The 22,578-nt window shown below is 37.8% G+C and overlaps 1 protein-coding gene across 1 annotated transcript in view; it reads left to right on the top strand.

Annotated features, from left to right (window-relative positions):
• Nucleotides 1–22,578, top strand: part of armc2 (armadillo repeat containing 2) — a 190,101-nt gene that overhangs the window by 90,811 nt on the left and 76,712 nt on the right. The window contains exon 11 of the mRNA XM_039747898.1: nt 9,350–9,452. Coding sequence (XP_039603832.1) covers nt 9,350–9,452 — 103 coding nt within the window. The remainder of the gene's footprint in view (nt 1–9,349; nt 9,453–22,578) is intronic.

Here is a 22,578-nt window from a genome sequence, read left to right on the forward strand (position 1 = left end):
ATTCATGTAGACCCCCAAATACTTTTAAGGAGCACAACACCTCTACATCCACTCCGCTACGAAAGTCAGTAACCAGTTCCTTTGTTTTGCTGATGTTTAGTTGCAGACAATTCTTTCTGCACCAAGAAACAAAGTCCTCCACTTGACTCCTATACTCTGTATATGTTGTATGATCAACATAATATACTCCATAAATATAGAGTCAACGGAGAATTTTTGCAAGAGACATGACCTTATGTTATATTTATAGTCGGAGGTTTACAGTGTGAAGTTAAATTAAAACAAATAGGACTTTAAAATAAAAAAAGTCTTGGGATGTGGCAATAGAGAATTCTGAGTATTAATAATAAAGTAATACCTGTATATGTATGGCAAGCCTTATTTCCTAGGAGACACTTCATAAAGAAGTACAGTTATACAGGGTGCAGGTCGTGCTACCATTTCACCCCACCTTATGTATAAACATTTATATCTGAAATGTCAAACTTTTTTATTGATTATAATTAGAAGCTGATAACATTCCTTACAATCATATCAAACTTAATAAAGCAAAATTCAACCCCCAACCAAAAGAAAGAGAGGAGAGCCAATATCCAAAGCTACTCTTTTAAGCAGCAAGAAAGGAAGAGTATCCTTTTCCTTGTAATGGAAGCTTATTCTAAAATGTTATTAATGAAATCCTGCCATATTTTAAAAACATTTTGAATAGATCCTGTAAGTGAGAATTTGATATTTCCAATTTCCAGTAATATAGAGCATCACTTACCCTCTGACTTGAAAGTGATGGGGAGGGATTCTTCCAGTTGAGCAAGATAAGTCTACATGCTAGTCGTGAGGTAAAGGCAATTACAGTTTGTTTGTCATTCTCCACTTTTAGCCTGTCTGGGAGTACACTAAACAAAGCCGTTAATGGGTTTAAAGTGATTGTGACACCAAGGCTGTCTGATGTGCATTAAATTTTTTTGTTCAAAATGTTGTTGTGGCCCATTGAGGCTGGAGCTAGATTACAATGTTCACAGGCTGAATCTTGCCCTGGATACATTTTGGACAATTTTAAATTAGATAAATGCATTCGATAAAAAAAATTAAGTTGAATAATGTGGAGCTAGAGTGTATTCTGTACATGGCTGCCTTCTACTCCTTTTCTGAATACTAAGAGACAGATCTTTTCTCCAATGTACCCTGGGGTTTTTGAAAGGAAAGGACTTTAAAATATTTTTATAGATAGTAGAGATGCTATCTGAGTCTGAGACTGATCAATATTTCTTCCGGAAATAATCTAGGTGGGAGGTGAGGAAAATTGGGCAGGTTCTGTTTAGCAAAGTTTCTAGCTTGAAAGTAGTGAAAGAGTTGTGTTGATGAGAAGTTAAATTTGAAGTGTATTTGTTCGTAGGATGCAAATACATTATCAAAGTACATCCTGGACATTTTCCAAAAAATTTTTCCATTAAATTCTGTATATGTCTGAGAGGGTGGAGAAAGGTGGTTGTCATGTAGAGGCACAACAGATAAAAGCTTCTCTGTCTTAAGTGCTTCCTTCATTGCTTCCATATTCTGAAAGAATGAAGCACAATTGGATTATTAGTGTATTGACAATAGTTTCTATTAATTGGGACACAGAGCAGGGAATTTAAAGAAGTACTGCAACATTTTACTTCTATTGTAGACCAGGCTTGTGTATATTCATTGATTTGCATTGATGTCCAGGTCCTTATAGCTTGTATAAATGCTGCTCAGTAATAAAGTTAGGTAATGCCATGGCCCCTTCTGTCGTTGAAGAGTTGCTACAGTATTTGTATGCATGGATGTTTTGAATTTCAGATAAATGAGGCTATGATTGAATCTAATTTCTTAAAATATGACTTCTTAATGTATGTGGGGATGCTTTGAAAAAGGAAAAGAAGCTTGGGAAGGATGTTCATCTTAACAATGTTGATTCTCCCTGCTAATGTAAAACGGAGAGTAGACCATCTATTTACAGGGCTCTATACTAACTTTTTGCACTGGTTGCACTGGTGCGCCTAAGTTTTTTTCTTAGGTGCATCAGCACCTAAGATACAGTGCATTATATTATCGGCTTTACTGTATCTTAGCCAGGGAAACTGGTCAAGCCAATCTTTTCGAAATGTATACACTTTACCCCTTTTAATTTCAGTGGGCTTGGACTCGATCGTATGTGGCTCATTATCTAATGCCGTCTCCGGACCAGGGCTTGCTATAACTTGGGAGGTTGATGGCTCCATGTCAGAGCATTGGTTATGATTTTCGGACGGATCAGGCCCTAACTTAACATTCTTAACGAAAAAGCTGTCAATCGTTCTTTTCATCTTCTCTCATAATCCGATGCTACATCCACTGTTTACCTGATGGGCTACTCACCTCTCTCTGTCTGACTGCATCACATGCATTTTAAAACGTACACACACGTTCAGGAATATCTGGACCACGGCCAATCGGGGGGGGCGGGATCCGCCCTTCACTATCTCTGATTGGTTTAGACCACGATATGGGCCTAATGTGTGTCTGTTGTTGAACAACAGGGAGACTTTAAGAGTCACGGAGTTTCGTTTTTTTTCCCCCTCGAACGGCTGGTCACACCGGTGCAACCTTTGATTTTTTTTAGTCGCACCATTGAGAAATTTGGTCGCACGTGCAACCAAATTGGTCGCACTCTAGAGCCCTGTATTTATGTCTACAGTAGTTTCATTTTGTTGAAAAGAGCTTTATATTTACTTGTTATATTCACACCTAGATTTTTAAACTGATCTGCTAAGATAAATGGGAAAGTGTTCAGTCCAATATTGTGTCCTAGAAAATTCACTGGAAAAGGCACACTTTTACTCAAATTGATTTTGTGCACGGATATCTTTTGAATATCTGCTTTTGCTTTTATGATTGGTGGCACAGAATTTTATGAGTTAGATATATATAGTGCCATATCATCTGCATATAGTGAAATTTTCTGTTCAAGTACTTCTCTGAAAATCCCCATTAGCTCTGATACATTTCGAAAGTACACAGCCAGTGGTTCAATGGGAATTGCAAAGAGCAAAGGTGATAAGGGGCAGCCTTGTTGAGTACCACGTTCTAGTTTGAAGTAGTCTGAAATAATGTTGTTAATACAAACTGAGGCCTTTGGACTAGTATAAAGTAGTTTGATCCATGCATATTAGTTTGGGCCGAACACAAATTTGTGTAAAGTGAAGACCATATCAAATGTTTTTTCTGCATCTAAAGATTTTTCTTAGGAAAGATGGTAATTAATGCTTGGCAAAACGTTTAAGGTAGAATTTTGTTGTCTTTAGCCTCTATCAACTTTGCTAATAATAGTGGAGCTAACCTATTTTAATTTTTTTATATAAAATTCCACTGGGTAGCCATCAGGGCAAGTGCTTTTCCATTTTTAATTGAGTTTTTAGCATCTAGTAATTCTGAAAGTGTCAGAGGTTTATCCAGTTCCACAGAAGTAAGGTACAGAGGTAAAGAGTACCTAACTGTGGTATCTGTAATGAATAAGAAAAACTCATTAAATTGTGTCTTATCTTCTTTAATCTGAGAGGAATATAAGGATTTATAGTACTCTCTAAATGTGTAAGTTATATTTTTATGGTCAATAATTTTGTCTCTGTGTTGGTAATTGCTGTTATTGCATTGTGGACTTCCTGTGGTGGATTTGTTGGGTTAAGATCTTATTGGTCTCCATGTTCATAATAATGATGTCGTAATTTAAAGATGAGCTGTTCTGTTTCTTTAGTAGTCAAGAGATAAAATTCTGATTGCAAACCTGTCTTTTCCTGTTAATAAGTGCCTCAATTGGAGTCCTGCCGTATTCTAGATCTATTTTGGTAATTTCGCTGATTAACTCAGATGCCTTCTTGGTTTCCAGTTTCTTTTTTGTTAGAAAGATATGAAATAATCTGTCCTTTTGAAAAATGCCTTCAGAGTTTCCCAGAGTATACCTGGTGAGATGCATTTGTCTCAAGAAAATTATCAGTTTGCTTGGATATGAAATCTATACAGTTCTCATCAGCTAATGTAGGATGCAGTAATTTAAGCTCTATGATCAGAGGGGGCATGGTTAGAGATAACAATGGTGTTGTATTTACAAGATTTGATAGTGGGCAAAACAATTATTGTCTATGAGGAAATACATCCTTGCTGGTTTGTTTCCAATGTTTCTGTAGCCTTGTTTGGATAACCTTCATGGACACCTTGCCGATAATAGAGAGGAGGTTAATTCCATGATAGTTCTTGCACTTGCGATTGTCTCCTTTTATGTGGATTGGCACAATGATTGCTTTCTTCTACACAGATGGCTCTTGTTCCATACACCAGGGGCCTCATGTATAACGTCGTGCGTAGAACTCGCACTATAACATGGCGTAAGCACAAAAGCCGAAATGTGCTTACGCACAGAAAAATCCAGATGCAGGAATCTGTGCGTACTCCAACTTCCACGTCCTTCCGTTACATAAATCCCGATCAGCGTGAAAACTAACGCCGCACGCCGCATTATGTAACGCCCCAAATCCTCCCAGAATTACGCCTATTTGAATATGCAAATCAATATAAATCGCCCTTAAGCGCAGCCTTCTGTGAAAAGACAATGGGAAAAGCACGGGGAAAATATAAGAATTTCAGCGAATACCAAGTGGAGGCAAAGGAAAAACATACTATTTGTTCAAATAAACCGTGGTATAATCAACAAAATGAAGTTGATCGAGTGACATAGCGTGTTGGAGAAACTTGAAAGCTTACATTCACAAAATCGCACAGTGCCGGAAATAAAAAAGAAGTCACATATCAAAGTCGCCGTGGAAAGCCGAGTTGTAAGCCCACTGTCTGAGTGTCATATGAAAGCTTATTAGGGTACAGAGGAAAAAGGCACACGGTGGGGAAAAAGCACGAAATGTCAACTTTAATCTCGAATTTTCCACTTTAATCACGTAGTTTATTTTGTCATTTAGTAGAACATTATAAACTTCATCTTAAAATCGTTTAATTAACCAGTTTCTCAAAATTACATCGTAATTAAAGTAGCACGTTAAATGCTTTGTTTTGTATTTGATCTTCTAATCGTATGTGATCTTTGTGTGTGAATCACTACTTGCTTCTTAAATTGGCTCTCTTCCTCCAACTGGACACAGAGTCCATTACATTTGTGATATTACAGCTCTCTGAATAACTAAAATACTGAGATGTATACGTGATATCATTTTCATGATGATAGGAGCTAAAGCACATTATTAAACATGTGTTTCATGAGCCTCGTGCTCATGACAAGCATTTATCTTTTGTCGAAATTTGTCGCTGCGTTTTTAGCTGTGTTGTTATTTTCTCTTTCTGTTTTATATTCAATATATATTGGCGTAGCCGTCACTGCAGTCAGTGCTTTTCTTTCCCCAAGTAACCGATCGCCATACAATCAGCTCTGTAATAGACGTTAAGCCATCTGTAAGCTTAGCGCCGATTCTTCAAAACGTTTAAAGAACATTGAAATATCTTCGTAGTACATGTTTAATTATTCTATCCTTCACGACACTCCCAGTGAAGAATATAGATTATTTAAATGAAGTTAAAGTTTTATGTGTATAATTTAATAAACATATTTTGCTACATTTCACTTTAAAAATGATATCGTCATCATATGTAAATACGCGCTTTATAAAGTGGCTCAGGTTGTGAGATATTATAACTGTAGTGCAAGTTTACAGTGGGGTGATTGTACTTACTGTATAAGTACAAACCGTTCTACAAGGAGCAATTGATTGAGTGCATTTAAAATTCTTGGGATTAAACTGTTTCTGAACCGCAAGGTCTGTACAGGAAAGGCTTTAAAACGTTTGGCCGTGGCTGAGACAGCGTGTCCTTAAAGCTGTATACCGATAATTCTCTTTCCGATCAGCTGCTGCTGTGATTCACACTCAGATACAGTGATATAAATACTCCGAGTGATGCAGTGAGAGTAATATGGAAAAAGATGATCCGCCTTGGCAACTCCTAATGGGAGGAGCTGAAAGAAGAAGAAGGAGAAGTGAGAGTAACAACGCTAAAGCAGTTATGGTATTTGGAATACTATGGCTGTTCCCTGGACCATTATATTGTTACGAGTTAATTACAATCAGATGCATTACACTAATAAACAATATGCGGTTTGTTTCTGTGTATTTATAAAGCCGCGTAATGAAAATAATGAGTAATCACACAAGAACAGTACCATTGCTTTGACGCTGGGTGCCGCCAGTTTGCAAAACCGAGCGGAGAACTTGTGTACAACAAGGCATGAGGTACCATGGAAAAGTGCGTGGCTTTACGCCAAGTGTAGGTTTTATACATCGCGATTTGAACGTGGAAAAGTTCTTACGCAACATTTCTGTGCGTACGCACCGTTTATACATGAGGCCCCAGATCAGTTTTTAGCACTGTATGGAGTTGATGCAGTTGAATGTCTCCTCCAGCTTTAATTGCCTCTACAGTGACATGGTCCATTCCAGGTTCCTTGCAATTTTTCACCGATTTTATGGCTGCTTCCACTTTTTTGATTCCTGGTTCATTGGTAATGAATGGAATCTCAGGTGGATTAATAGGTCGGGGAGCTGCTGGTGGTTGTTGTGGTGGGTTGTAGTTGTACAGTTTTTGAAAGAATTACCTCCACCATTGCAATTGTTTGCTTGGTGATCTCACAAAAGATTCGTCCATCTTCCTGATGTTATTGTTGGTCGATTTGGTCTTGCCCCTCAGTGTTCTGAGAGTGCAGTAAAGGGTGCAGTACTCATGTTTGGATGCTGCTTTCTGCAGGTTGACTGCCACTTTGTTCCAGTATGCCTCCCGTTCTGCTCTCATCTTCTCACAAACCTCACAGTTTAGCTGCCAATAGTGTTTGCCTATTTTTATTTTGCTACAACATCTAGGCATTGGTCTGAGATCCAGGGTTACGTTCAACTGCGGGTAATGGGGCACAGTAGTTTGGCACATTTCAGGATGGTTTCAGATATTTGCTTTTCTTCTGCATTCTCATTGTCCAGTGGATCCAATGCTGCAAATTGGTTGAAAGAGCCAACTGAAATTCTTGCTTGCAGGTGGAGTCCAACAGGTGCGACCAGTCAATCTTGGCTTGAGGTAATTATTTTCACTTGAATAATTAAAGGTATAACCACACTGTGGCCAGGACAAGGTAATAATCGGATCCACAGTCTGGTCCCCTCATGGCGTATACATCCTAAAGTGATGACCGGAATTGTGAACTGATCAAAATGAAGTCTAATACGGCTGAATCCTTCCCAGATAGATGGCTTACACCATGTGAGCTGGTGTGGGTGCTAGGCAATGCTATTTCCTACAACCAAGTTCTTTGATGTGGCAAAGGACAACAGGCACATAATGTTATCATTTATTTCTCCATCTTGAAATGTACCCAATGCCTCACCATCCAGACCTATCGGTGCAGATGTGGGTGTTGAAGTTGCCATGCAGAATGGTCATCTTGGTTATAAGAATCAAGTTTAGCACATTTTGAAGCTATGTGTAAAATTCATCCTTGGCTTGATCAGCGCTGGCCTCTGGTGCTGTCGACTTGCATGATATTGGTTGAAAAATGACTACACTTTTGATGGCTCGACTGTCCACCATGCATCCTACGTCTGCTTCTCGTTTCTTACGCCCTGAGTAGAAGATGGTCATTGTTTCATCACTAGTTGGATGATCGTTGTCCCAGATTAGGTAAGTCTCATTCTGGATAATGCTGCAATCGATACTTTGCATTTCGATAGTTCTTACGCAATGATTTCCTTTTGGCCAATGTTATGTCCAGTTTGTACACTCCATGCGGCTATTCGAATCTTCATTTTTGGGATAATGAATTTCTTATTTCTGCCAATTATCCATTTTTCACCAGAACCCTGGGTCTCCAGTGCTGGCACATGCGGTAGCCTGGTTTCCCTAGTTTCCTTGTTCTGGTTATTTTAGCAGATCAACCCCCCTCCTCCTTTTGCAGCCGGACTTGGCCACTTGCTTGGTAGAGTTCCTTGGCGATGGTATAATTAGAATGAGTAAATATGTACTAGATAAGTTGATTAGCAATATAAATTCCTGTGAAGTTTTGCAAGGTACTCTGATATGCACTGGAAGAACTTCTTTTCACCAACATAAGCTTTAACCACATCAAACTGTGACTTTTTTATTTGAGATTTGGAGTTGAAGAGCTTCTGCCACTTTTACTGTATGTTTGTTCTTATTAAAATGGATTAATACAAATATAATTAACCACACTTTCCTCTTGCTCTCAGTTTTTTTCAAGGTAAGAAAATAACTGGGTAACACTTTAGATTAGGTGCCCCTTATATTGCTTTTATTAGTCAAATACTATCAGTGCAGAGCAGTAATAAATTGATTATTAATTCAGTGTTGTGGCATGCTAAAATAATGTTGATTGTTTAAGTAGATGATAACATGTCTTGCAATACTAAATATTTCAGTATAAGGCTTGTAAATCCTTATTTAAGGTGTAATATGACCAAATGAAGCCCTTGTATTCTCAAGTAATTTTACCAATGGATTTGTTTTCCTATCCTAATTATCAAGGACATAGTTAATAGGGCAGCTGGAGCGTATCCCAGCAACAACTGGGCATGAGACAGGAACAGCACACCTGGACAGTTTTGCAGTCCATCACAGGGAGAACACACACTTCCGCAAACATACTGGGGCCATTTGAGAAATGGTTGTTCACTTAACATGCAAATCTTTGGACTGGAGCAGGAAATCAGAGCACCTGAGGAAACACACCCACAATCTAAAGCTGCTTTCTAAAATAAAGGCATTACAATAACCATTTTAAAGAACTTGGATATAATACATAAACATTAATATATATGAATTATTTTCCAATTAAGATTTCATGGTAATAAAAATAAACTTTTGTTTACTTTCAACATTATTCTAAACTACAGGCTGTCATGATAATTGCAGCAATTGGTTGGAATCCTTTTACAGTGCATGAAATATTTTTTGAATTCCAGTTCAAAGACTCTGAAGATATCAATGTAAAAAACGTACAACAGCTAATCATTTTGAAACCTTCTCTTATATGTTTTTACCTTGCACAAATTCACATTAAATCTGCAGAGCCACCAGGTTTCTTTAGAGAAGTTTTAAATGTCATGACCCCCATATCAGAACAATTGCAAAAGTGTCATTATGCTTGTGTTTGACAGCTTAAAGATTCTTCTTTATGCCACTATCATCAGATCAGAATCTGCATGTATGTTTATTTCAAGACAATATTAGTCTAATTGTGTTTTGTAATGATAAATTGTGAACTGTGGTATTTTTGTTTTCGTTTTTCTTTTAGCTCAGCGTTACTGGAAATAATCTCCTCAATGTTTGCAAACTTGTATTTAAAATTAGTAGAAGTGAGAACAATGACATATTGTTTCAACAAAATACTATAACAGGTGAGTGATCAATGTATAATTATTATTTTTTTACTTTTTAAAATGAGTGCTGGAAAAGGTGTGAGGAATCAGGCACCTCAGTTCTAATAAAGACTTGAAAACCCACAACACTGATTATGTTAACATAAGCTACTGGGTCGGCTCCATACCTGCAGCAGTATTCCTTTATAATGCTTCAAAGTGATCTGCTCTCTTATAACTAGCCAAGCCAGAAGTTTTTTTATTCTTTTATTTTTATTTGTGTAATTCTTGAGTTTGTTTAATGTGGAATTGTTGTCTTTAGCTAGAATATTTCTTGAGCTTTGTATTTCTGTAAAAAGCTGTATTTTCCCTTTGGGCAAGATTATACTGTATCTATGTATCTGCTTCCTTCCTGTGTTGATGACGCTGTGCATTCTGGGTGGTTGCTCAGACGCAAGTGGTCAAGATGGACTCGGAGTGCAATGAGTGTTTTGAACATTTTCAAATCTTTTTTCTTTTCCATTCAATTTTCATCTCTTCTCTTTTGCACTGTTAACTGTTGTCTTTGTTTTTGTGCTTTTTTCATGCTGAGTGGCATACGGCAACAGCACCCAGGATGGCTGCAAATCTAGAGAACTTGAGCCACCGCCATGGGATAAAATTTCTATTAGAGAAGTTTGTCCTGTTGGAGATGGTGGCACTGGCAGTCAGTCAGGTGGTTGGTTGCAAAATTATGAATTCAGCTTCCAGAATGAGTGGCTTATTTGTTTTACTCTTGAGCTCAGGGAATCTGGCCTCAATAGTGGAGGAGAAGGGGGTAGTTACAAATTAATATTTTGTGCAGGTCACTCTGTTGATGTGATTGTTTTAAATGTACCACTGTTTATTAACACTAGAATCCCTGAAGCCTGCAAGAAAACTCATAATCTCGGCCCACCTTAAATTCCTTCGCACCTCTCCATCAGCGTCTTTTGTTTTGTAAATAGGTCAATTTCCATAATGTTTACCACTAAAGAACTTGTGGGATTAAAGAACATCACTAGTAAATTGAGAAAAAAGTCCAAACAATCAAAATAATGGAATAGTTTATTAGGAAATCCCTCCGCCCCTCCACTGTATTTGTTGTGGTCTATTTGTTTGGTGCTGAGTAGTTTTATACATTCAATCAGTATGGTAAGTTTTAAAATGGGAAGTGTAAATATTTATGGAGGGAGTAATCCCAGTAAAAGGGTTAATTCTCTTTGAGTTTATAGCCCGAAACAGCCAGCAATCACCTTCTTAAGGAGACTCACATAGTGAGACCAACCAGTGGGAGTGGTGCAGGGACTGGAATGGGTAGCAATTTTGTTTTGTAAAGGGGTTCAAACAGAAGGTTACAATGATGAACCAATAGCTATTCATAAATATATATGTCCCAAGTGACGGGAGGGAGAAAGTTGTTTTCTATACAGCAGTATCAGATATTTAGAGCTGCCATGTAAGAGAAAAAGAGGAACGTCTAAGCAAAGGTTTATGGATGTGATGAGAGAGGACATGCAGGCGATGAGTGTAACAGAAGATGATCCACTGTGGCAACCCCTAACGGGAGCAGCCAAAAGAAGAAGAAGTATCAGATGTTTTAATTTAGTGTGATTCTGAGGAAGTGGGTGGTGGTAGTAGTGGGCTGTGATTTTAATTGGACCTTTGACCCTCAGACAAACAGGAATAATTGGAAAACCCTGAAATAGTATGGGAATGGGGAAGGATAGTGGGTGAGATGGTGCTGGTGGGTGTGTAAAGGAATAAACATGGAGCCAGCAAGCAGTACACATGGGGAAAGATAGTGAGATCTTTTTACTGCCAAGACTTGGTTGATGTTATATTTTTAAGCATCTACTGGAAATATTTAAAGAGTGCTCTATTGTCCTCACTGGATTTTCAGACCACAGCCTAACGGTCTGTACAGTTTTATCAAATAACTAAAGACCGCATAGTGCATATTGGCATTTTAATATGCTCCTCCTACAGTACCAATTACTTAAAGAGCTGTTTATTTTTTGAGAATTTGGAGGGGTGCAAAGAAGGAGTTCACCTGGTTACAACAGTGGTGGAAGATTAGTAAGAACCACAGTATGCTGCAAATGTCACAAGGTTGTTATAGTAAGGTGAAATATCTTGCATAGAGCAGCTGTTAGGAGTCAGCTCAGATGAAAAACTGGTACAAAAATTGTGTTTTTACACTTACTAGAGACAAATGCCCTAGTGACTCTAGTGACGGCTTGATTTTAGCAGTTAGCTCAAATGGATGCACTGACACAATACTTTTTTGGGCTTGGGAAAATATTCTCAAAGTAAAACCTTAAACTGTGTGAGTAAACAAATGGTGAAGAGACACAGGACCTGAGCAAGATAAAAACAGATGTCTGGGAGTTTTATGAAAAGCTGTCTTCTGCTGAAGGACGTGGTAGTTTAAAAGACTTAACCCAGCTTCCTGAAGTACATGCAACAGTGCTGAACAGAGAGCTTGCCTTGACATAAAACTCAAACACAGTGAAGGAAGTGAATAATGGAAAAGTTCGTAGAATTTTTGAATTTTACAAATAATTTTGGAATGTTGTAGGCCAGAATTTTGTACAAGTATTTAAGTGCAGTGGTAAAACTGGCTTATTATCCCAGAGCTGCAGAAGTGCATTAATTACGCTTCTGTCAAAAAGGAGACACATGCCATATTTAGAACTGGCAGAATGTGTCCTTATTCTGCGCAAATTATAAAATGATGTCTAAAACCTTGACTAACATTATGCATTCAGTAATAGTAAAAGTGGTGCATCCAGACCAAAGCTACTGCATATCTAATACATTCATTTGTAAGAATATTTTCTTAATTTGGGATATTACTGCCACAGCAAAAAAAATAATAATTTTGATAGAGTCAGTCACTTTTATCTGTGGAATACTCTGAAAACATTTAGGTTTGGGGGACAGTTCATTAAGTATTTTCAGCTGTTATATATTCATTTCCAGTATAGTCAAGGTCAATGGTGGTTTGTGTGCTCCTTTGTGTCTGAACAAACAGGGCTGCTCATTGTCAAGGGATGCTGTATGCTCTGGCCTTGGAGCCTGCCTTGGTGAATCTCCAGAAAGTGCTCACTGGTCTCTTCAGTCTTCTCTGTAGTGGAAATCCAGTAAAAGTCACTGCCAATGCAGATGATATTGTTGATTTTATTTCAAATCAAGAGGACATTGATAAAAAGGCTTATAGACATTGAAATCTGTATTAGTGTCTTCGGACAGTGCAAAAACTTTATATTCTACAGAGCAGGAGCCATGGATGAACTTAGCACTATTTTTTTAACCAAGTAGGATAGATGAGACTGGACAAAAGTCTGATATGGTGTCATCTAGAGAACGCTGAGACTTTTTAAGTGCCAGAGTTTTATTATAAGAGTATTTTTAAACATTGGCAAATCTTATCAATTCAAAGACACTGTAAAGACCTATCTTTGTTTTGGATTCTGAAATAGACTATTTTATTTAATCCAAATATCAGCACTGCAATAGGACTGTCTACAAACTTTTTAAATAATCTTAGTAGCAATTATATGGTCCAAATAAAGCATTTAATCGACTAGTACGGCTTTACTTGGAAGAATGCAGTGACAATAGCGGTAGAGATTAGAGTGCATCTCATGGAGTAGTTCCTAAGGCAAGTATAAGCATTGCTGAACAGTGAAGTCACAATACTCCTGCAGTTCATCTTTAAAGACCAGATAAAACCAATTGAAGACCTGGCCATCACTGCAGTTTTGGTGTTTCCAGCAGGAAATTGGACTAATGGTGAAACCAACAGGTTGGTTTCTGTAAAAGATTTGAAAGACTTGCCTTTACCCACAGTTACAGGAAAATAGCTCTACAAGATCTTGTGAAAGTGAAAACATCTAAGTTAGTTGAGAGCAATGAGAGACCACACAGGCTGCAGGAAGAAGATTGGTGTTCCTGAATGAATGCTGTCAGCCTGGAGTGTGCTTCATAAACTACCATTAGCCAGTAGGGTTGGGGATCTAAAGTGAATGTTATTGCACAGTATACTAGCGGTGAACTCTTTCTTTTCAATTATATGTCCAAGTTTTCAGATACCTGTCTTTTCTTTGGGCTTAGAGATACTGTGTTGCATTGTTTTATGTTATGTGAAATACTGGGATGGTACAGAGGTTGATTGAGGCCCTGGGGTTTGCTTATAATGGGATGGTATCTGTGTTTGGCATGTAAAGTACAAAAAGAACAAGGATAAATGTATACCTTGTTACATTTATTTTAGTAGAAGCAAAACTAAGAATTTGGAAAACCTATAAAAATTAAGTTAAGGGAGTAGACACTACAGATTCCATTGTATTATTTAAAACAATATATGAGAATAGGATAATAGTGGATTTGAATTTTTATAAATCTCCTCAGAATCTTGTATATTTCCAAGGTAAGTTGTGTGTGCATTATGCACTATGAAAATGATGAACTGTAATTTGTATTCTAATTTTATCATTAGTAGGATATTAATGACAAGAAGTCAGTAGTGTATTATAAGGAATGATTGAGATTGGGGAGTGAAGAAGATGAATGAGAGGGGTTTTTGGGTGGGTATTTATATATTGAATGAGAGGGGTTAGAAGTCCTGATTACTGAATTATTAATAGTGATATTCTTTTTTTATTTTGTTTTTTCAAATGGTTGGATCTTGTAGTTGTAATGAATTTCATAATTAATTTAATGAGAAGTCAAGCAAAATGGCATCTTTTATTAACTTTAATAATTAATTTAATAAAGTTTGGTTTTAAAAATAAAACAAATCTGTCTATCTCTCTATGAGGTTTTCAGAAAAAGTATCTGAATAGCAGCCACAAACACAATTTTCCAAGTAGCCTTCACTTTATCATCCACTCCTGAGGGAGACAAGTGAATCATTAGAAATGAAAACTCACAACTTTATGGAAGAGTAGAGCTGCCTGTCTGACTTTTGTTGGATTGATCCTTTGATTTTAATCAAAGTCTTTAAGCTGTTAAAACTTGTAAATATGAGCATCATACATTTTTCATTTGTTGTTTTTCTAATCAATACATTCTAATAAATTAAGAAAATAAATTAAATTTGAAAGTTTTAACTATTTTTTTTTTGTAATATATTGTATCATATTTTTACTCCACTTTATGGCTAGACATGAAAACAGAACTAAATAAAGAGTCTCTCTGTGTGTGATTGTTTGCTCGAATATGCCTTGTAATGAACTTGTACCTTACCACTGATGCTGCTAGAAATAAGCATGCCCCCCATAACCCCAAAATTCCATTATGCAAGTTCTGATAATTGCTTGATAGATGAGTTCAGAAAATTAATTCTGTATTTGTTACAATATAAATTTTATTCATTCCTACTACTCTACAGTATATTGCTATAAGTGTAACAAATACTCACTGGAGCATTTTTTTCCATTTAAAATAAATATTATAATTTATTTTATTTTCCGTGATGCTGATTGTCCTTAATGGTTTTAGAGAGGTTTGTTATACCCATTCACATACAGTGGTGTGAAAAACTATTTGCCCCTTTCCTGATTTCTTATTCTTTTGCATGTTTGTCACACAAAATGTTTCTGATCATCAAACACATTTAACCATTAGTCAAATATAACACAAGTTTCTGGAGGAATTTTGGCCCACTCATCTTTGCAGAATTGTTGTAATTCAGCTTTATTTGAGGGTTTTCTAGCATGAACCGCCTTTTTAAGGTCATGCCATAGCATCTCAATTGGATTCAGGTCAGGACTTTGACTAGACCACTCCAAAGTCTGCATTTTGTTTTTCTTCAGGCATTCAGAGGTGGATTTGCTGGTGTGTTTTGGGTCATTGTCCTGTTGCAGCACCCAACAGATGGCCGGACATTCTCCTTCAGGATTTTTTGGTAGACAGTAGAATTCATGGTTCCATCTATCACAGCAAGCCTTCCAGGTCCTGAAGCAGCAAAACAACCCCAGACCATCACACTACCACCACCATATTTTACTGTTGGTATGATGTTCTTTTTCTGAAATGCTGTGTTCCATTTACGTCAGATGTAACAGGACATTTGCCTTCCAAAAAGTTCAACTTTTGTCTCATCAGTCCACAAGGTATTTTCCCAAAAGTCTTGGCAATCATTGAGATGTTTCTTAGCAAAATTGAGACGAGCCCTAATGTTCTTTTTGCTTAACAGTGGTTTGCGTCTTGGAAATCTCCCATGCAGGCTGTTTTTGCCCAGTCTCTTTCTTATGGTGGAGTCGTGAACACTGACCTTAATTGAGGCAAGTGAGGCCTGCAGTTCTTTAGACGTTGTCCTGGGGTCTTTTGTGACCTCTCGGATGAGTCGTCTCTGCGCTCTTGGGGTAATTTTGGTCGGCCGGCCACTCCTGGGAAGGTTCACCACTGTTCCATGTTTTTGCCATTTGTGGATAATGGCTCTCACTGTGGTTCGCTGGAGTCCCAAAGCTTTAGAAATGGCTTTATAACCTTTACCAGACTGATAGATCTCAATTACTTCTCTTCTCATTTGTTCCTGAATTTCTTTGGATCTTGGCATGATGTCTAGCTTTTGAGGTGCTTTTGGTCTACTTCTCTGTGTCAGGCAGCTCCTATTTAAGTGATTTCTTGATTGAAACAGGTGTGGCAGTAATCAGGCCTGGGGGTGGCTACGGAAATTGAACTCAGGTGTAATACACCACAATTAGGTTATTTTTTAACAAGGGGGCAATTACTTTTTCACACAGGGCCATGTAGGTTTGGATTTTTTATCCCTAAATAATAAAAACCATCATTTAAAAACTGCATTTTGTGTTTACTTGTGTTATATTTGACTAATGGTTAAATGTGTTTGATGATCAGAAACATTTTGTGTGACAAACATGCAAAAGAATAAGAAATCAGGAAGGGGGCAAATAGTTTTTCACACCACTATACTTTAAAATAGTAACAAAATATTTGCCTTTTAAACCTACTTGCCAAATTCTACTGCCTTTGTTAAAAAATGTTACACCTTATATTTATGTTCAGTAAACTTGCATTGCTACTACGCTAGTTATTGTGGCTGCAGTGGGCTGGCACCCTGCCCGGGGTTTGTTTCCTGCCTTGCGCCCTGTGTTGGCTGGGATTGGCTCCAGCAGACCCAAGTGACCCTGTAGTTAGGATATAGCGGGTTGGATAATGGATGGATGGATGGATAGTTATTGTGGGTTCTTCTTATCAAACTACTTAATTAAATTATAATGACTAAAGGGTGGCACGGTGGCGCAGTGGTAGCGCTGCTGCCTCGCAGTTCGGAGACCTGGGTTCGCTTCCCAGGTCCTCCCTGCGTGGAGTTTGCATGTTCTCCCCGTGTCTGTGTGGGTTTCCACCGGGCACTCCGGTTTCCTGCCACAATCCAAAGACATTCAAGTTAGGTGGATTGATGATTCTAAATTGGCCCTAGTGTGTGTTTGTGTGTGTCCTGCGGTGGGCTGGCACCCTGCCTGGGATTGGTTCCTGCCTTGTGCCCTGGGATTGGCTCCAGCAGACCCCCGTGACCCTGTGTTCGGATTCAGCGGGTTGGAAAATGGATGGATGGATAATGACTAAATGTTTACATATCATTAAACATAATTATAGTGGCAATAAATGGAAATGGTTCTATTGAAGCAATAAGTAATATAAAATGATGCAACAACTGTAAAGAAGAAGAGGTCTTTACAGTCCTTGTATTCACTGATCATGATGTGAGCATTTGTAATATAGTTCTTGTTTACCAATAATCTGAATTATTGTCTATTTTAGTTGTTAGTATACTTGAAGGGCAATATTGTGCTGTTTATTTTTTTCATTTTTTCAAAACTGAGCAAAGCTGTTAGGATTTTTTAGAGCTTGCATTGTCAGATTATAGTCCTTTTGTACTAGAGTTTGTATTTGTCTTGCATGTATTTCAATTTTCTATTGAGTACTAATGACTAGCATTACGTTGATAAGCAACTTTAAATGCATCCTGTATGAGCAAATGTAGGCTTATGTCTGGGCTCATCTACAGTAGACTAGAATCAAGAGCAGAGTTAGTTTATACAAATAAGTAAATATTGCTGGAAATGAATTGGCATACTGTACTTAGGAAATTAACATATAAAGTTATTCAGAGTTGGATTGGAGACAACCATCATTTGTAGTCTTTTTTTCTTTTTTTTTAGTAATTGCACTTGAGATGTGTAACATTTAAAAAATATTTACCAACAGCAAAAAAAAAAGCCTATAAACATAACTCAGTGATACTTTGTGCATTGTATTTTCATATGCAAAACTATCATGTTTCATGTTGCTATATCACCAAATCTTTCTTTTGCTTAGTACAGCTTGGACACTATAAACTTTCTGTATAGGGTATACTTCAACCAAATAATACATTTATTAGTATGACTGAATAGTTTCTTTTATATATGCTTACGCAATGCCTGCATGCAAACAGTTATTTTTTTTCTCACTCACCTTTACCTAACTGGTCAATCTTGGTAAAATCACAACATTTCCACATTACTAAGTGCTCTAAATTTAGTAAATGTAAAATGCTATCAAACTGCTTTCAGTGTTTTTTGACTACATTCACACCATGTATTATTATTTTTTTTTCATTACATTATGACTAATATGATAGTTCTCATTTATTTCAGAAAAAAAGTATTGTAGTTCACCCCTTTGTATTTTCAAAACTTGTAGGAAAAGCACCCATATTAAAGTCCATGCTACAGTATTTTTCAGCTAACAACATATAGTAGAATAAGAACAGGTTATGTAATTCATGGATCATGTAAACGGCATATAAGTAAATGACCATTGAGAGAATAAAAAATGAACCAATAAGGCAGTTACATTTTTTGTCTAGTAAAGCAGTTTTGTACAGTATGAGCCTGTCCACACTACTACAAATTTATTGAGACATCAATATTCTTTAATGAAAAAAAAAACTTAAAAGTCATCAAAATCTAGTCATGAATGTAATCCATCCACCTATCCAGAGAAACAGAGCCAATCCTGACAGCATGAGATTCAAGAAGGGAACCAGTTGTTAATGAGATTCCACTTTAGGGCATGGCCAATTTACACAATTCCACATCACTAGTACCAGATCAATGTAAAGTCACCAATCAATCATTAGGAAGTTCCACTAAAACATGCAGATATAGGAAGAAAGATATAGGAAGAACATGCAGTCTCCACTGAGACAGGGGTTCAACCTCTGCATATTAAGAGGCACCAGCACTAACCACTTGTACCACCACCTGTTACTAAAACCAACATAATAAATTTAGTTGTAAGTGAAAGGTGAAAGGGATTTAAAACTGGTATATCATATATTGTAATTGGAAATATTTGATTTCTGACAAATAAGATGTTTGAAGTGTCTGCTCTCAATAGCAGGTCATGGCGCATAGAAATACTGTGGTATTTTGTGTTTTATGGAGAGCTGGCTTACACCAAATTTACCTGACACTGTTTTAATGCTAGACAGATTTCGTCTTCTTCAAGCAGACTGAGACCCAGTGCGGTGTGAAAAAAGAACAGGAGGGGGATTGGTCATCTATGTGAATGAGGAATGGTGAAAAAGGAAACATATTACAGTTAAAACCATGGTTTGTAAATCAGACATTTAAATTCCTGCTGTCATATTTTGTCTGTGTTATTTGCCAGGGACACAAGTTATATCATCCTTATTAATAATTATATTCTTTCCTTTGCAAGCGGGGACTCAACAATGGAATTGATACACTGTCACCAGCACTTTAATGATGACTCATTCTGACCCTGGGAATGTAATATGTGGTGACTTCAACTATGTGACTAAAAAAACTTTCATCAGTTTATGTCATGTTTAGTGATGAGCGAGCACCAAAGTGTTCGGGTGTTTGGTCCGAACACATTGCAATGTTCGAGCACCCGAGTATAATGTAAGTCAATGGGAGACAACCAGGCAGCCCCTGCTCTGAAGAGGGGAGGGTGCCTGGTCCATTGGAAAAGGTCAGAAAGTGACAGAAACACCACCCAAATGGACCGGGAACAGCATGGGGACGATGTCTGGATGCATCTTGGACTCCCAAGTCGCTGCTGGGAACCAGTTTGTCCGAGTTGTACACCACTTTTACAGACTGACAAAATCACACCCAAAACCCCCGAAAAAATGAATTTTACAGGAAAAATGACGCTCTAAAACATTATATGCCAGTGCCTGCAGGTGAGCTGACACTCTAAAACATTGTTGGGCAACCGGTGCGCCGTGGAATTTTCTAGGGCCGCGAAAACTTTGTAAAATATTTAAAATTGCTAGTGTTTTTGAACTTTTGGTTGATTAAAAAGATAATGTTTAAAAAAAAATGTATGTTGGAAAAACAGATAACGGAACACTTACGGAAATGAAGTCTAAGAAAAGCAAGAGACTTCAAATGATCGACAAGGAAATGCGCGTCTGTCTTTCGAAAATTTATCCTCGCATCAATCTCATATGTGCTGAAAAACAATCTAAACGTTCACATTAATTAAATTTAAGATTTATCCTTTGATTCCTTTATTAATAAAATGTTTTTCAAACTTGTAAAATGAACTGTTTTTTTTGCCGATTGTCCATAGATTGTGTCATCACGACTTTATTTATGGGCAGTCCCTCAGGTGCGCCGTGAAAGAAAATTTTTGGGCTTAGTGCGCCGCAACTCGAAAAAGGTTGCCTTTCACTATTCTAAAACATGATATGGGAGTGCCTGCAGGTGAGCTGACACTCTAAAACATGCTGTTTAGCACCCGATGATGTGTTCCGTCCACCCAATCACTGTAATGCCAGCACCTGACATGGCTACTGGCATTACTGTGAGGGCAGTACTTACCTGCCCCTTGATTGGCTGTCTCCAGCCCTTGAAACGTGCAGGGCGGAGACTCGAGCATGGCGCAAGAGCACATGTGGTGCTCGTTCGAGTAGCGCCATGCTCCAAGCATAGCGATGTTCGAGCCGGACACATGTTCGGCCGAGCATGCACGCTCATCACTAGTCATGTTCCATTCAAGGAAATAACAAGTTGGATGGACCTGTTCTATTCAAATTTTAAACATGCTTTTGTAAACTTATGGCAGAAATTTATGGCAGATCTGACTACAATCTGATTCATTTTATTCCTGGCTACAAGTCTATTACTATACAGCAACATGTTATCACCATGATAATATGACAGTGGAGCCTGAAGGCTGAAATGACTCTGATTACTAAGGAGCTAAAAAATCTTCTGAATGAGAAAAAAAGAGCTTTCAAATCCGGTGACAAAGAGTTTCTGAGGTATATGGAGCAAGTGCTGAAGAAAAAAGCTTTGTGAAGAAAAGGAAGCTAAAATAGAAAACAAACTCCCTCAGAATAACATAAGAGATGTCTGGAATAGATTGGACATAATTACTGGACTCAAACAGTCCAGGGCTGTGGTGCTAGATGGGATGTGGACAAAATTAAACCCTGAACCAGTTTTCATTAGATCTTCCCTTTAACTGCCACCAAATTTCAATGACCAGTCCCTCTATACCACTGCAATACATCAACTACTCCTACCACTTAGCTGGAATGGCCAGTGATTAATCCACCAATGATCATCAGTTTCTGGCTGTCCATAACTACAGACCAAGTTAAGGAGAAAACAGGGGGAGCTACACACATGGAAAGACATGGGACCAGATGAAGTCAGTCCTCGAGTTTTTGAGGCTTGTACTGAATGACAGCTATTCAGTCTGTTTCTAACACTCCAGAAAGTGTTACTGTTGCGGAAAACATCCTGCATTCATACTGTTCCAATAAAAGCATGTGCATCAAGAGCAGTCCTGTCTCCTTTTCTGTTTACTCTGTACTCCTCCGACTATAATTATAAAAACAACTCATGTCACTTGCAGAAATTCCTAAACGATTCTGTTCTTCTCGATAAGGGGGATGAGGCAGAGTATAAGAGTCAGGTGGAGAACTTTATTTTTTGGTGCAGAAAGAAATGCCTGCAAGTTAACATCAGCAAAACCAAATAACTGGTTATTGACTTTCACCACACTAAAAAGCCTCTATATACGTACACTATTGAGGGAGTGGATGTAGAGGTGGGGCACTCCTACAAGTACTTGGTGGTCCACGTCAGTGACAGGTTGGACTGGTCTCGTAACACAGAGGAACTATGTAAGAAAAGGCAGAGCAGGCTCTTTTTTCTTTGGAGACTATATTCCTTTAATGTGGGTAGTGACATTCTCCTCATCTTCTACATCTCTGTAATGGCCAGTGCAATTTTCTATGCTATGGTTGTACTGAGGCAATAATATCACTGAAACCTACTGAATCAACAAACTAATTAAAAAGTCAGGTTTGGTTAAGGGAGATACACTCTGGACACCCTGGAGGTAGTAGCAAAGAGGATTATCTATCTATCTATCTATCTATCTATCTATCTATCTATCTATCTATCTATCTATCTATCTATCAATCAAATTAATTAATAATTAATAATTAATAATGACAAATTGGACTGGACTGCCAATACTGATGCTCTATGTAAGAGAGGCCAGAGCAGACTATACTTTCTGAGAAGGTTGGCATCCTTCAACATCTGCAGTAAGATGCTGCAGATGTTCTACCAGACGGTTGTGGCGAGTGCCCTCTTCTACGCGGTGGTGTGCTGGGGTGGCAGCATAAAGAGGAAAGACGCCTCACGCCTGGACAAACTTGTTAAGAAGGCAGGCTCTATTGTAGGAGTAAAGTTGGACAGTTTAACATCTGTGGCAGAGCGACGGGCATTAAGCAAACTCCTGTCAATCATGAATAATCCACTGCATCCACTGAACCGTGTCATCTCCAGGCAGAGCAGTAGCTTCAGTGACAAACTTTTGTCACTGTCTTGCCCCACTGACAGACTGAGGAGATCGTTCCCTCCCCACACTATGCGACTCTTCAATTCCACCTGGGGGAGTAAATGCTAACATTACTCAAAGTTATTGTCTGCTTTTTTTATTTTTATTTTTTCATTTTTCATTTTATTACTATTTAATTTAATATTGTTTTTTGTATCAGTATACTGCTGCTGGATTATGTGAATTTCCCTTTGGGATTAATAAAGTATCTATCTATCTATCTATCTATCTATCT

This window comes from Polypterus senegalus, chromosome 3 (assembly GCF_016835505.1).
Source record: "Polypterus senegalus isolate Bchr_013 chromosome 3, ASM1683550v1, whole genome shotgun sequence".
NCBI lineage: Eukaryota > Metazoa > Chordata > Cladistia > Polypteriformes > Polypteridae > Polypterus > Polypterus senegalus.